General features: G+C 44.6%; 1 protein-coding gene across 2 annotated transcripts in view; it reads right to left on the reverse strand.

Moving 5' to 3' along the window:
• Window positions 1-467: 467 nt before the first annotated feature.
• The window catches only part of OSBP (oxysterol binding protein), a gene marked incomplete at its 5' end in the record, with an annotated part of 33,698 nt that continues 19,413 nt past the window's right edge, over window positions 468-14,752 (reverse strand). Inside the window, 7 exons of one of the 2 annotated variants that reach the window (XM_082659486.1) lie at window positions 468-2,804; window positions 2,907-3,127; window positions 3,912-4,093; window positions 4,840-4,935; window positions 6,314-6,417; window positions 13,504-13,624; window positions 13,904-14,149. In XM_082659486.1, the coding sequence (XP_082515612.1) occupies window positions 2,662-2,804; window positions 2,907-3,127; window positions 3,912-4,093; window positions 4,840-4,935; window positions 6,314-6,417; window positions 13,504-13,624; window positions 13,904-14,149 (1,113 nt within the window). In that variant the 3' untranslated portion in view covers window positions 468-2,661. Of the gene's footprint in view, window positions 3,128-3,911; window positions 4,094-4,839; window positions 4,936-6,313; window positions 6,418-13,503; window positions 13,625-13,903; window positions 14,150-14,752 lie in introns of both variants that reach the window. The other variant, XM_082659485.1, reaches the window with a different exon arrangement.

Raw genomic sequence — 14,752 nt, forward strand, 5'->3', positions numbered from 1 at the left:
AAACTGTGCAGAGAAAAACTGTCCTTTACTTCTCTCCAAGGTCTTCAAATCAATACTCAATTGCTTATGTTTCAAAATACAGAATTTGAATTCTTACACGGAACAGCTAACTAAGATCCTGAAAATCTAAATGGGCAAGAGAGATGAAATTCAAGAACTTTTATTTTTTGAGGCGAAACAGGCCCAGTATCACAAAACACTAGAAACCATTCCCCTATGGCAAGGTGGGACCCTGACAGTGACATGGCACTAAAGCATCGGGGGCTCTTAAAACTACTCATGTGGTCATTAGGACCTCTGGAATGTTGTTGAATAGTCGAAGCATCTGGAAATCCGCGCCCAGTTTTTCTTTCCATCTCCCATGAAGATCAAGTTCCCAGACTGCCAAGAACAAATCACCCAGGGGCCACTTCTCCACCTCTTCCCACTGCCTCCTCCTTAAGTAGAAGTGAATCAGACAAACAATATGACTTTTTAAAAATTATTTAATTTAGTAGTTTTCTTGGAAAAAAAACAATAAGGCAAAAAAACCGAAAATATATATAGTTTTGTTTTGTTTTCATGTGACTTTATTTCACCTGAAGGACTCGAAGCCTCTTCCATTAGCAGGAACCTCACTGGGGATCAGGCTGGAAACGTAGTGCAGACAACGGGGAGCGGGAGAGAGAGCAGGGAAGTGCCGTCTGTTTGGGGAGTTCCCGCTGTCTATAGCTCCGCCCCCCACCCCAGTTACATCAACGCTTTTATGGGCCTCCTTGAAAGCAGCAGCCCTGGAATAATCCCTTGCTTATGCTGGGATCGAGCTGAGTTCGCAGGAGGAACTTCCCCAGGAGGTGTCCCTGTCTCAAGTTCATCACAGCTAGGAAGGAAGGGATGGCGGGGAAGGAGTAAGATGCTATTTACCCAGTACAGATCCAATTTCCCTGCTGGGACGGCTTCCTCTGGAATGATTCTCCCCCCAGGACCCACGCTGGCTGAGGCTCGGCAGTTAAGGAACAGAAACGAAAAGCACTAACGAGAAGCGTACACGGAAGGCACCTCATTTGTGATCCTCAGCCAGGGGCGGGTGGCACGGCGGGGTCAGATTTCTGAACAAGACAACTTAAACAAATACGGAACAAAAAAATGAAAGAAACCAGGGCCCAGCAGGAGCAGTTCTCTTCCCCACCCCACGCGACGGTGCCCCGATTCCTAGGAAGAAGGCTCTTTTGGGGATCAGCTCTGTGTGCTGAGATCTGACAGAGGCAGGCTCAAACCGGAAATTACCCTCCTGACTTTCTACCCATACTCTTCCTAGTAAGAGAAGGAAAAAAGGTAGGAAAGAGGTTAGGATTTCATTTTCAAGAGTCAGGTAATTAGAAGAGCAGAGTTTAGACAGCAGTGGGCACCTCATGATACAAACCATGGACAAGGTCCCTGCTCAGGAACCGCTGGGCGGGATCCTGATCAGGTTTGGAATCCGTCTGCCCCTGAAAGAGGGAAAGCAGAGGGGGCTCCAATCCACATCAGTGTGTCCAAGAGAGAGTCCCAGGGAGACAAGTGATATCAAAAATCAAGATTCTTAATGGGAAGAAGGAAAATCAAACCAAAAAAGAATTAGATTTTTCTCTACATATATATATACTATACAGATACTTAACGCATTATTCCAGAGGTGGCTCCAGTCCATGGGGCTTGAGAGATGGTGAAAACTTATTCCAGATAAACTCCTTCTCTCAGATTCTGAAGTGTATCAGAATGGGACAGGTAACGCCTTGCTCCACAGGGCACAAACCCGAAGCAGTACTGCGCGGAGGGAGAAGAGAGGAAAGGCAATGAAGGATGGGGGAGAGGAGGAGCGGGGAAAGCAAGAGTGGCCAGCAGTGTTCTTCCATCCTGCCTCGTGTTCTCAGAAGTTCTCCGCCTGAGCAAGTCCGTAAAACCCCTTTGTGAGGATAACGCAAGCCTCCTACCGACCACCCAGGTGGCCCCGGGTGCTGTCAAAGAAGATGGAGAACAGCAGCAGGGTGTTTTACGCGAGTGAAGATCGAAACTTCCAAGAATTTAACTCTGAACGTCCCGGCCTCGCAGAACAGTCCCTCTCGCAAGTGTTCCAGTGCCACGGTTTTCTCCGCACCGACACCCCATTCAATTGACCCCATCTGTGAATACTTCATAATGTCACGCCCAAGCTCCACCACGAGCATTCACGATGCCTCTGTTGGAAAGTCTTACGTGGTGTTTCTTTTTAAAGGGAACCTCTAAAATCAGCTCTCGCTCTGAACTGCACCGGACGCCGCCCGCGTCATCCTCTTCCGCAGGTCCTGGCTGGGCAGGCTCTGTAAGGGGAGGGTGAGGGACAGCATCTCAAACCGGGGCAGAGGGAGAGGCAAGGGTCAAGAGCACGTGACTCTGCAGAAGCGGGACGACACCTAACACTCCGCCAGGACGCCTCCCTCACACATACAGCATCCAGAATGTCGACTGCAGTTTCAATCAGCTAAGGCAACCAGCCAATCACCGCCAACGGTGTCTGCTTCTGGTGATTGATTTGGAAAAAATGATTGGTTAAGACAGACAAACTTGAGGAAAGCTCTCCGTAAGGGAGTCACAACTGCCAGCTTTCCCGCGCATCCTCTGTCCTCTTCTCCTTTGGATCCTCCTCCTTTTGTCACGGCCGGTTCAGAAAATGTCCGGGCACGAGCTCCAGTCCTGTTTCTCTTTACACTCCCAGTATCCTCCCCTATAAATATGGGTTAACTCCTTGGTAACAGGGTCCTTCTTCCGCTCGAACCACAGTGCCTTGTAGGGATCGTAGGGCGTGCCTAAAAGGGAAAGAGGGTGAAGAAAAACAGAATCAGAGCCGAAAACACATGGGCATTTGCCACGCGTCGGGACCGGGAAACAGAGTAGAAGGCGTCCACTACCATCCTCCGTGGCTTTCATAGCTTCGGCTTCTCTCTTCTTTCTGGAAAGTCTCTGTTTTTCCTCCAGGCGCTGCTTCTCTGCATTTGCTTCATCCCAGCGCCCATTCTCCATCAGTCTCTGGTCGGGCCGTAATCGGCTGTCTGTGGGGGCAGTGCCAGCTTCCCAGGCATTGAGCGTTAGAGCCAGCTCTGAGAAGTAGTACATGTTTTCTGCATTCTTCCTAAAAGTAAAGGGTGAGAAAGAGGAAGGGTAATGCCAGAGCTGAGACCCTTGTTAGTTAAAGAGCACCAACTAAGTTCACTACAAGGGCTACATCACCCTGGCTGTGCTACAGATGGAAAGACTCCAGGACCAACCACATCAGGTTCACCTAATTAAGAGACCCGACTGGACCATTCCCCATCCCCTCCCCAGGATCACTCAACTGGATAGTTTTCTGGGCCTGCGCTATGCTCAGGTGAAATTAGGAAGGATGAAACATTCTACTAAATAAAACTTCTTTCTTCCTGTTTCCTTCGCTTTCTTTTTAACCTCTTTCTGGGATAACCTTGGCTATTACTGAGGACTGAACATATTAAATAGTGACAGGAGACAAATGGCCTCCACCTTAATTTCTTTCCAAAGTCCTGCACATTATCTCAGGGACCTTTATACTGCTGCTAGGCCTTTGGGCCACAGGTGGTGGGCATCTTTCTCCTCTAGCCACTTCTGAATAGTTCTACTCTAAATTATAGAAAAACATCCTTCGGAATCACAATCCAAAGGACCTTTAGGAAACACCAAATGTTTCTGGCAGACGTGGTTTGAGTAGTTTGAACTTTCCTGGGACAAGGCACGCTACAACCCAACCACACGGGGACCACCTTCTGGTCATATCTCCAGGTTCCAATGTCCCGCGCTCAGTCCCTCACAGAATTAAGTGGGAAGGAAGGCAGAAATGCCGCAACACCGCTCCAAGGCTGAGGTCACAGCAGGACCCGGGCGGGACCCACACTGATACTCACGGTAAAGGATTCCGCTTCCACAGCATGACCCTGCTTTCCTCTGCTTCGTGGCCTCGCTGCCGAGCGTCACCCCCGTTTTCCCCGATGACTGGCTGTACTTTGAAACACTCCATTTTCTCATCCCACGTCCCCAGAAGGGCAAAGTGAACTTTTCCTGATGGGTCTGTCACTTCCCCTGTCACCTACAGAGGGAGAGCAGGGCTCTGGAGTACGGCATTCGCTGTGTCAGCTTCCCTGACTACGCTGGACACCGAAGTCCTAGGGTAAATACTGGTTAAATCCTGTTATGACAAACTCCGTGGAATCATTCAAATTATTTTGTTATGTTTTCTTGAGCTGCTTAAAATAACTGAGTCATGAGTTGGAGGATTCATTACCATTTTGTTGTACAGATTTTTGTTGTAATGATATATGTAGGAGAAGGATCTGACTGTACTCAGAATTATGTTACATTCTTCTCTCCAGAAAGCAGAGAGAGCCACAAACAGATTTCTTCACTCTCCCATCAAAACTCCCGGCACAGTTCCGCTGCGGTGGTGCCAGAACTCTCACTCAGACTTCAAGGTACCCATGCCTTCTTCCGGTAACCCTTTCCTTCGTCCTTCCTCGGTGTTGCCCATTTTCAAATCTCATTGCTCTTTTGTTTTCTGGCCACGCCTGCACAGCTTGGAATCTTAGTTCCCCGACCAGGGATCAAACCGGGGCCCACGGCAGTGAAAGCACCCTAACCACTGGACCGCCAGGAAATGCCAATCCCTCATTGCTCTTGACTTTTATTCTCTAACTTGTTGTCTTTTGCTGACTTTCTCCTTTATCTCTCCTTTTTTTTGAACACACACAAGCCATCCACCTACACCAGCTCCAAAGGAACAGACTTTCTATGGGATACACGCTAAGTGAAAAACATTTTAATTTCAACTTCTCTTACCTTTCTTGCTACATCCCGAGAGAAGTAGCTATAAGGAACAAATTTAAGATTGCACTTGTCTCCTGTCTTGTGATTCACAATATCAATTTCACCAGACTATAAAAAGAAAAGAATCATGGATTGGTTTTATTAAGAATGGATGACTTGAATATATGCTAAGCCGCATTCATCATAATTCTTTTCAATCTTACATTCTAGCTTTCCTGTACTTAAGATTCAGGTCTCAGCCAACCTTGAGATGCTGTGGAATCCCTCTGTAATCTTGGTATGCCAGGCTGGAATCAAGGCCAAATGACCTTTTTTTAAAAAACTGTGTCACACGTTCAGTGGCATAATTCGAACTTCAGCACACACATTGATGATATTCACATATTAATTTACCTTCCCAAACCAATCCTCCACTCGTACGCTTCATGAACTCTGTGCTTAAAGTAGTCTACTCACGGTTTCAACCCTACATATGGTGGGCCTTTCTACACTTCATTCATTGCATTTTCTCCTCCTTTCTATCTTGCAAATCCCAAAAAGCTCTTTAAGACTCAGCTTCATTCCCACATCTACCGTGAAGCCTTTCCTGACTGCTCAGACAGAATTCCCTCTCTTTTCTGAATTTACTGCAACCACTGTCTTAAGAGCAAATTGACAATGAATTAGATAGTTTGACAGTTTGTTTGTTTGTTTATTTATGGCTACGTTGGGTCTTCATTGCTAAGTGTGGGCTTTCTCAAGTTCTGGCGAGTGGGGGCTACTCTTCGTTGTGGTGAGTGGGCTTCTCATTGCAGTGGCATCTCTTGCTGCAGAGCACGGGCTCTAGGCACGCGGGCTTCGGTAATTGTGGCACACAGGCTCAGTAGTTGTGGCTCGAGGGCTCTAGGCTCAGTAGTTATGGCGCACGGGCTTAGCTAATCCACGGCATGTGGGATCTTCCTGGACCAGGGCTCGAACCCGTGTCCCCTGCATCAGCAGGTGGATTCTTAAGCACTGTGCCACCAGGGAAGCCCCTAGATAGTATTTTAGTACAGCTCTTACACTAGTCTATTTTGGCAAATACTTTTCATCCTACACATATCTGTCATATATCTCCAATGATAAAGTAACTCTTGGCAGGACAATGCCTCATATGACTTTGTATTCCCAAGACCTAGCACTCAGCTTGGCAACAAATGTTTGATGAATAATGAAAGGATGAAGGATGGGAGCCATGTTTATTGTTTTCTTGTATTCTTCATAGTACCTAACACAGCCCTAGTAGAGTAGTCACTGAATCAATGTTGTAACTTGGTCATTTATAGGTAATAGTTTGTGGTATAGAAACTCGGGGAGTTTGGGGGTGGGATTACTGCCTGAGAGAAATTCCTTAGGCAAAACTGATAAACCAGTAACAGCAGTCTGGGGCCAGTTCACACGTCCTAAATACTACAAAGATGGACGTATTCTTCTGAACTTCAGAAGCAGGCTGAGTCCCTTTACTCACCTGATCGATCCACAGTTTGCCCACGATAATGTTGTGCACTGTCGTGGTAACTTTCTTCCAAGTGTAGTGGTGCCCAGTTGCGTGGAAGATACAGTGGATGCTACCTAGAAGCAGAGAGTGGCACACAAATTAAGCCAAATATTAGAAAAACAGCACCATGCTGGCTAGAAATAATGATGGATTGATTTGATTTTATCAATATTTCTTACTTTTAAAAAGAAAACAATAAGTCAAAAAGGACTTATAACCTTTATAAATGTTGGAAGCACTGACTGAATTTTTCACGTGATTTTAAAATTTATGAATAAAATGTAACTAATGAGGACAAACATTGACAGCTGATACAGCTTAGCTGGGAAGTAATATTCTGCAAATGTAGAAATAAAAATGAAAGCAAAAACCCCAATCTTTTCACTAACTGTACCTGCCATACTAGCTGCAAAATTTACAGGAACAGGTCACATCTGCCCCAACATGAAAAAATAAAGCAGCATATGGAAAAGAGCACACACTGGTGGTCAGTACTGGGGACAAGCCCTGTTGTGAGTAACTAGCTGTGTGACTTTAAGCAAACCACTTGTCTACCTATGGGCCTTAATAGTGAAAAAAAAAAAAAAAAAAAAAAGCAGGGGAGTAGTGGATAGAGCAGGGGCACCAGCTCCAACACTCATTCGATGTGTGAGCACGTGTTGCATAATAAAGAATTTGTCTGGTCTTTGTCCAACCTCTAAACCCTTGCAATTTCCCAAGTGACAGTAGTGTCTTTGTTACTCATGAAGGCCCTGGTGATATATACCAATGAGGTGCCTCAGGTGGGCCCCTAGATAGCTTATGCCAACGAGATGACTTAGGACGAGGGTGGGCCAGAAAGACCAACCATGTCATTAGAGAGCAGCGGCTGAGGGTCACCTGATACGGGCTAGATCTGGCCTCCTGACCTCCTGGGAATGATATTTCCTTCCTTCCAGGGAGGGAAGGAGGCCGGGATATTGAGTTCAGTCACGTGGCCAAGGATTTGATCAACTGTGCCCACACGATGAAACCCCAATAAAATCTCTGGACAAGGAAGCCTGGTGGAGCTTCTAGGATGTTAAACACATCAATGTGCCAGGAAGGTGCTGGGCCCTGATTTCATGGGGAGAGGGCATGGAAACTCATGTCCAGGATCCTCCCACACCCTCTGCTATGTGTCTCTCCATGGGGCTGGTCCTGATTTGTACCCTTTATAGCACTCAGTACGTAAGGTCTTCTCCTGTTCCTATAATCTCAAATGGATACCAAGCCAAAATCAGTGGCTTCAACAGAGGTGAGTGGAGATTCAAAATAATCCAAAATTTTCAGAAGATATACACATTAAATAATACAGTTAATTCCAGTAACGGTATAACTCTAAGCTCCCTCTGTAACCACTAATGAAACGAACACTAAACGTGGCTGAGGCGTGTCCTTCTTGTACAAAAAGGTTAAAGTAGCCCTGGTGGCTGCAGCAGCAGTCATGCTGATGCGGATAACACTGGTGACAACGACACTGACAGTAGCAATGGCAACTCTGCTGAGAACACCTGCTGTGTACCAGACACTGTGCTAGGCTCTCCTCACTCATTTACTCTTCACAGCCATCTTCAAAAACATTTGCTCTGCCTAACTATGGCCTAAATCGCTTGTTCTTCACCACTACGGTCTAAGCCACCAGCAGCTCTTGCCCGAACCTCTTTTTGGCCTCCCGGCTTCCACTCTGGCCCCCCTTCAAGTCTCTAGTCAAAATGATCTGTTTAAAACATGTCATATCAACTTTCCACACCATAAAATCTCCCCATTACTCCCCACTGTAGTTAGAATAAAACTCAACTCCTTTCACGGTGTACAAGACGCTACAAGAGCAGGCTCCCGCCTACCCTCTGGTCTCATCCACCGCGTCCCCCTCCTCACTCTGAACCAGCTGCTGTGGCCTTGCTGTTTCTCATGCGTGCTATGCTTGCTCCATCCCCAGGGCCCTTATCTTTGGGGTTCTCTCTGCCAGTCATCTTTTGGTTTTGTTTCTTTTTGTTCTCAGGTCTCTGCTCAAATGTAACCTTTTCAGAGAAGTTCCTGACTCTGCTACAAGGGAACACACAACACTCTCCTTCCTCCATCATTCACCCCATCTCTGCTTACTCTATTTTCTTCACTGAACCACCACTATATAAAATCAAAGTACTTGTTTTATTTACTTTTGTGTCTACTTAAGAATGCAAGCTAAATGAGGGCAAAGGAGCTTTTGTTCACCATTATGTACCCAACTAGAAATAGTTACCAGCATATAGTGGGCACTCAAGTATTTGTTGATACCTTAGCTGCAGGCTACATTTGTATCCTACTGCTGCTGAAACCAGCTATGACAAACTTTGTGGCTTAAAATAACACAACTTGGGACTTCCCTGGTGGCGCAGTGGTTAAGAATCCGCCTGCCAATGCAGGGGACACAGGTTCGAGCCCTGGTCCAGGAAGATCCCACACGCCGTGGCGCAACTAAGGCCGTGCGCCACAACTACTGAGCCTGCGCTCTAGAGCCCGCGAGCCACAACTACTGAGCCCGCATGCCACAAGTACTGAACCCTGTGTGCCTAGAGCCCGTGCTCCCCAGCAAGAGAAGCCACCGCAATGAGAAGCCCTCGCACTGCAATGACGAGTAGCCCCCGCTCGCCGCAACTACAGAAAGCCTGCACGCAGCAATGTGGTCCCAATGCAGCCCAAAACAAACAAATAATAAATAAATTTTTAAAAATAACACAACTTATTCTCTTACAGTTCTAGAAGTCAGAAGTCTAAAATCAAGGTGTCAGCAGGTGTGTGTTCCTTCTGAAGGCTCAAGGGGAAAATCCATTTTCTTGCTTTTTCCAGTTACTACAAGCCACCTGCATTCTTTGGTTTGTGGACCCTTCCTAGCATCACTCAAACCTCTTGCTTCTGTTGTCACTGACTCTGAACCTCCGGTCTCCCTCTTATAAATACCCTTGTTGATTACATTAGGCCCACAGAATAATCCAGGATTATCTCCCCATCTCCAGATCCTTAACCACATGTCCAAAGTTCCTTTCACTGTGTAAAGTGATAAATTCATAGGTTCCAGAGCTTAGGATGTGGATATATTTGGGGGCAGGGGGGCATTATTCAACCTACAACATCCTCATTTTACCAAATGAAGACTCTGAGCTTAGAGAGGTCAAATAATTTTCCCAAGGTCACAGAGCTAGAGACAGCTAGAGCTGAAGTTCAAAATAAGAACAGAACATGTGTACAGTCCAATACCATAACCCTATATCCCACCCTGACGATGTACCTGTTGTTCTGCAGTGTCCCTTCCAGTTCACTGGGATGGTGGAAAAATAAAGAACACCCTGTGACTACCTTCGTTCATATATTATTTGTGTGTTGAAAACTTGACAATAAGTTAAAAATCCCAAAACTGAGCCATTTAAAATGTATAAAGGGGAAGACAGCCACTTGCAGAATGGTAGAGTAAGAACTTCCATGTATCAGCTCCCCAGTAAAATCAACAAGAACACACTAACAAAAGTGATCAGAATCAACTTTTCCATAACTCTGGAAATTAACCAAAGGCTTACAATACTCCAAGAAACATTTACTCAAGAAAAATGGCTGGCTCTCAGTAAGCAAAATGAGCTTTGTGGCATTCTAACTTGCCCCATTCCTATCCTTCTCTCCCCAGCTCAGCAGTAGCCTTGAAAACTGGTAGCCTCACAGTCATGGTAGCTGTGAAAACCAGCAAGCAGTCTAGCAAACACTGGAGGGAGCAGAACATGAAGCTCCCAAAGCCCAGCTCCAAAGTACTGTCATTCTCTGACCTATCTGGTGGCTCCCAGTAAACTCCCACTCACTGGGCTTATCTTTATTTGATCTGATTCGGCGCCGCTCACCTCAGCCTTCTTCCTGGGGCAATTATCAAAACAATCAGTGGCAATTATTTAACACAACAGCTGCCACAGGTGGTGATAACAGTTGGAGCACTTGAAGAAATAATGGCCTCAAATTCCCCAGATTTGACGAAAAGCACTAATCTCCACTTCCGAGAAGTCCAGTGAATGCCAAGTGGATCAACTCAAAGAGCACCACACTGAAACCGACCGTAATCAGACTAGAAAGACACAGACAAACAGAGGATCCAGAAAGCAGGAAGAGAGAAGTGATGCGTCACACACAAGTGATCCTCAGAAACCACGAAGGCCAGAAGGCAGTCGGATGACGCGTTCAAAATGCCGAAAGAAAAAGACCATCAAACCCAGAGTTCTATGTCCAGCAAAATTATCCTTCATAAACAAGGAGAACTAAGACATTCCCAGAAAAACAAAAACTGAAAGAATTCCTGGCTAGCAGATCTGCTCTTCAAGAAATGCTAAAGGAAGTCCTTCAGGCTGAAATGAAAGGATACTAGGCAGTAACTTAAATCTACCTTAAGAAATTAAGAGACCAGTAAAGGTAACAGCAATTAAACTACATAAAAGACACCAGCATACATCTGTTTTTTTTGCGTATAACTTTTTTCTCCTATATGATGTAAAAGACAACTACATAAAGCAACAGTTATAAAACAATGTTGATGGAATTATAATGCAGAAAAATAGTTTGCATGAAAATAAAAGCACAAAGGAGGGAAAAGGTAATAGATCCATGTAAGTGCAAAGTCTTTATATCCTGTTGAAATTCAGCTGGTATTAATCTGAACTAGATTATTAGAAGGTGTTAATTTTAATACCCAGGATAACCATAAAAATACCTTTAAAAAATATAGTAAAAGAAATAACAAGGGAATTAAAATGGTAAACTAGAAAAATATCTATTTAACACAAAAGAAGGAACGAACGGCAGAGTAGAGGAGGAACAAAAAGGACATAAGATGTACAGAAACAAAATACCAAAATGGCAGATGTAAATCCTAACTAATCAGTAAGTATAATAAATATAAATGGATTAATCACTCTAATCAAAAAGTAGAAATTGGAAAAATGGATAAAATATATAAGGAGGACTTTCTGACTAGAGTGCTGCTGGGGCAGATTCAAGGTGCATGGAGCCCAGCAGTGTCACTGACACAGAGATCAACAGGCTGAGTGGTTGTTTCATTCATAATGTCAAATTGTGATTCTTCTTGGGTTAGAGAACTCCAAACTATAAAATAATCCTCTATGTAAATGTATCTCTTTAAACTTGAAGCTACCACCCAATTCCAAAATGAGTGGATGAGCAAACTCATATTTACCCTCTACCGCAGTCTTCATAATTTTGCAAACTTCAATCATATTTCCTAGAAGCATTCTTTTTTCCAGACTGCAAGAATTCTAACCTTTTCAGTCAATTTTACTGGAAGACTCAGACTACCTTCCACCACCTCAAAAACCCATCCACCTGCCTACTCACTCACACCCCGTCCATCTGTCTTTCTTCAATGGCATCTCTTGGCTTAATAATTTACCCTCTGAGAGCTGAACACCACTGAAAATGGATCGAACCCATGTCCCCTGCATTCGCAGGTGGATTTCTTAACCACTGCACCACCTGGGAAGTCCCACGATGTCAATTCTTGTTCAATCTCCCTACAAAGGCTGGGATCTTTGTTTTGTTCACTTGCATTTCCCGAGCACCTTAGAACCATACCTAGTACATGGTAGGTATACTCAGTATCTAATAGATGGGGTGACTTAAGATAATATATCCTGATGAATCCTTAAACAACCAAAGAATGAAATCCTATCAAAGGTTTTTTTAACTCTAAAAAATTAGATCTACCACTTATATCATGTTCCTATAGTTATTTACCCCTCAAAGAATTCTAGATTAGTCAAATTACAGAGAAAATGCACAGCACATGGCTGGTAATTTAGGTTTACTGCCGTTTTTAAAATGTATATAAACTTCCTTAGAATTAAATACATATAACCCATCCCTTTAGCAATCCTCAGGGGGCCTCTGAAACCCTTCTGCATGGATGAAAGTTATACTGCAATATGACCACTGACACCCTGCTTCTGCAGATTAGGTGTGAACATCTCAGGTGTTTACTACTCTTAACCTAACACACTTCGGAAGCTATCAGCTTCAAAGACAGTTAAGCAATTAGAACCTTTTCAAAGGTTCTCAGTAAAGATCAAGACCAAAATCACTTAGTCTCCTTTTCATCTAAGGGCCTCTTGCATATTAACCATGAGGCAATAGAGCTAACATTTCAGTTTCTTGTCTTTTAATATGTTACGAACATCCCTGGATTTTTTTCTGGCTAATTTCTAGTTTGCACTGTACCTGCTACATTGTTTCTGAGAGAAAGGGGGATTTATTAAAGCAGAAGACTGTACTGCAATAACCCAGCACTGCAGCTCTGCCACATGAAAGACTAGAACCAGGAAATGGAAAGCCATCGAGAGCTCAGGCAGTTGCTACCAGCGCTGTCTCTAGGGATCCACTTGCTTTCTCTCTACCTGCTTTGTGTTTCTTTTTCTGCAGACCAACGTTCACTCTTCAGTACACACGTGGCCAAATGTGGCTGGCTCTAGTTCAAAAGAGCATCAAGAATCTACTACCCTTTCTGAATAATCTCATTTCCCCTAAAGTACAGACACACAAACACTGCATACTAGGATTCCTATTCCCAGGCCTGACCCTTCTGATCTTGGTGCAAAATTAACTTGTAATCCAATAAGATCTTTTAAAATAAAGTTTCATTTTACCTGGAGTTCAGCTGTCACATAAATGACACCTAACCCCTCCAGTGGAGGAAGAGTGAGGGGAGAAAGGAGAGGAGGAGGATGGGCTACCCAGGAACCCTAACCTTTTGCAGTCACAGGAGTTCTGATCTATAGAGAGAAGCTGATTGCTAGGGTAATGGGGTAAACAACACCAACTAAAAGAATTTTTTAAATGCATGCTAAAATGTGTATTCTAAAATAGTACTTAAAGATGCGTTAAATATAGCTAAGAAGACAAAGAACTTATGACCGGATGGGTCCTTAAAGAGTCTCACACACACCCCCGCCCACCCAGAGCTGAGAAGTTAAATGACCTGCACAAAGCTAGCTCGTAAGGTTCAGTGCCTGAATCAGACCTCCAGGTTCCTGACTACTGAACCAGTAACCGCCTCCATCCTGCCAGAAAAGCTTTCCTTCCTGGAGCACAAATGCTTACAAAGATGGTGGCCTTACCAAGCGGCATAATGGAGAGGTATTTGCCTCGGAACTTGCTGGTGATTTTGATTTCCTGACGCAACGTCCAGCCATTTTTGGACTCAGCGTGGTGTGCAGCCGCAGGGGGATGATGACTCACCTTGAAGAAATCAGTGGTTCAAATTAAAAGGAAGAAAGGGGAAGAAAAAGATACTGCCTATTAACTGGCGATAAACACCCCAAATTCACACTTGGCATTTTTACACCCACAGCATAGATGAATACCAGGCCTCCAGTGCTGAAGTCCTGAAGGAAAAGAAGGCAGTTTGGGATGACGGGGTCTGGAACTTCTGCAAACGTTAACACCCAGGGGTATCAACCAAGGAAATCATCCCTTTCTTCAAAAAGGAGACGTGTCACAGTCCTGAGGCTCCTTTACCTGCTCACAGAGGGATCGGTACCCATTCTCCTCTAATCGGTCTAGCTCAAAGGTCTCCCCAAGGAGTGGGTTGAACGGCTTGCTGGTACGGAAGACAGTAGTGGAGTAGGAGGACACGGTGAAAGCTGCAACATAACAGAGCTGTTCTAGAGAGTTCTCACACTTTGCAGCTCGGTCTAACAGCTCGTGGTATTCCAGATCTTCAGTAAGGCGCTGAAGCATGGATAAGGGCTCATTAAAGTTCACCTGTCAGGAAAAGAGCAGATATAAAAACTCTGTCCGCACATCCAAATGAGACAATTTCTTCCTTTCTTTTTTTTCCTTTTTGCAGTCGGAGGGAGACACATATCAAGATGTCAAGATGATAAAACAAACCACTGGGAAAAGAAGAGGCCTTTGCTCAGTAGAGCAACTCCAAGATCTAGCCTGAAAGCAGCCCATTCTCCTCGGCCAACTGTTCATGTCAATGAGTGGTGGAAATTCCATTTTCATTTATTTCACTAACTGGAAGCACTCTGAGATGGGAACCATGCCTCTTCTGCTTACCACTGCATATCCAAGAGCCACTGATGCCTGGCCCATGAGAAACTGTCATCAAATAGGTACTGAATGAATGAATAAAAGGAGAAATGGACTTCAGCACAAGTACACGCAGAGAAGAAGTTAGGTATTTAACATTTTTGAGGGAGGAAAGAAAGGGTAGTAAATTCTAAGTGCAGTCGTGTCCTGACTAGTGGAAAAAACATTACAGTAGTTAGCTTCCACTCCCAGACTAGACCATTGCTGAGTCTCAGTTCAGTTCTACATCAGGCAAGGATTCTGCTTTCTTCTCTGAGGCTGGACAGTTGT

This window comes from Grampus griseus (assembly GCF_964374135.1).
Source record: "Grampus griseus genome assembly, chromosome: 8".
In the NCBI taxonomy this organism is placed as follows: domain Eukaryota; kingdom Metazoa; phylum Chordata; class Mammalia; order Artiodactyla; family Delphinidae; genus Grampus; species Grampus griseus.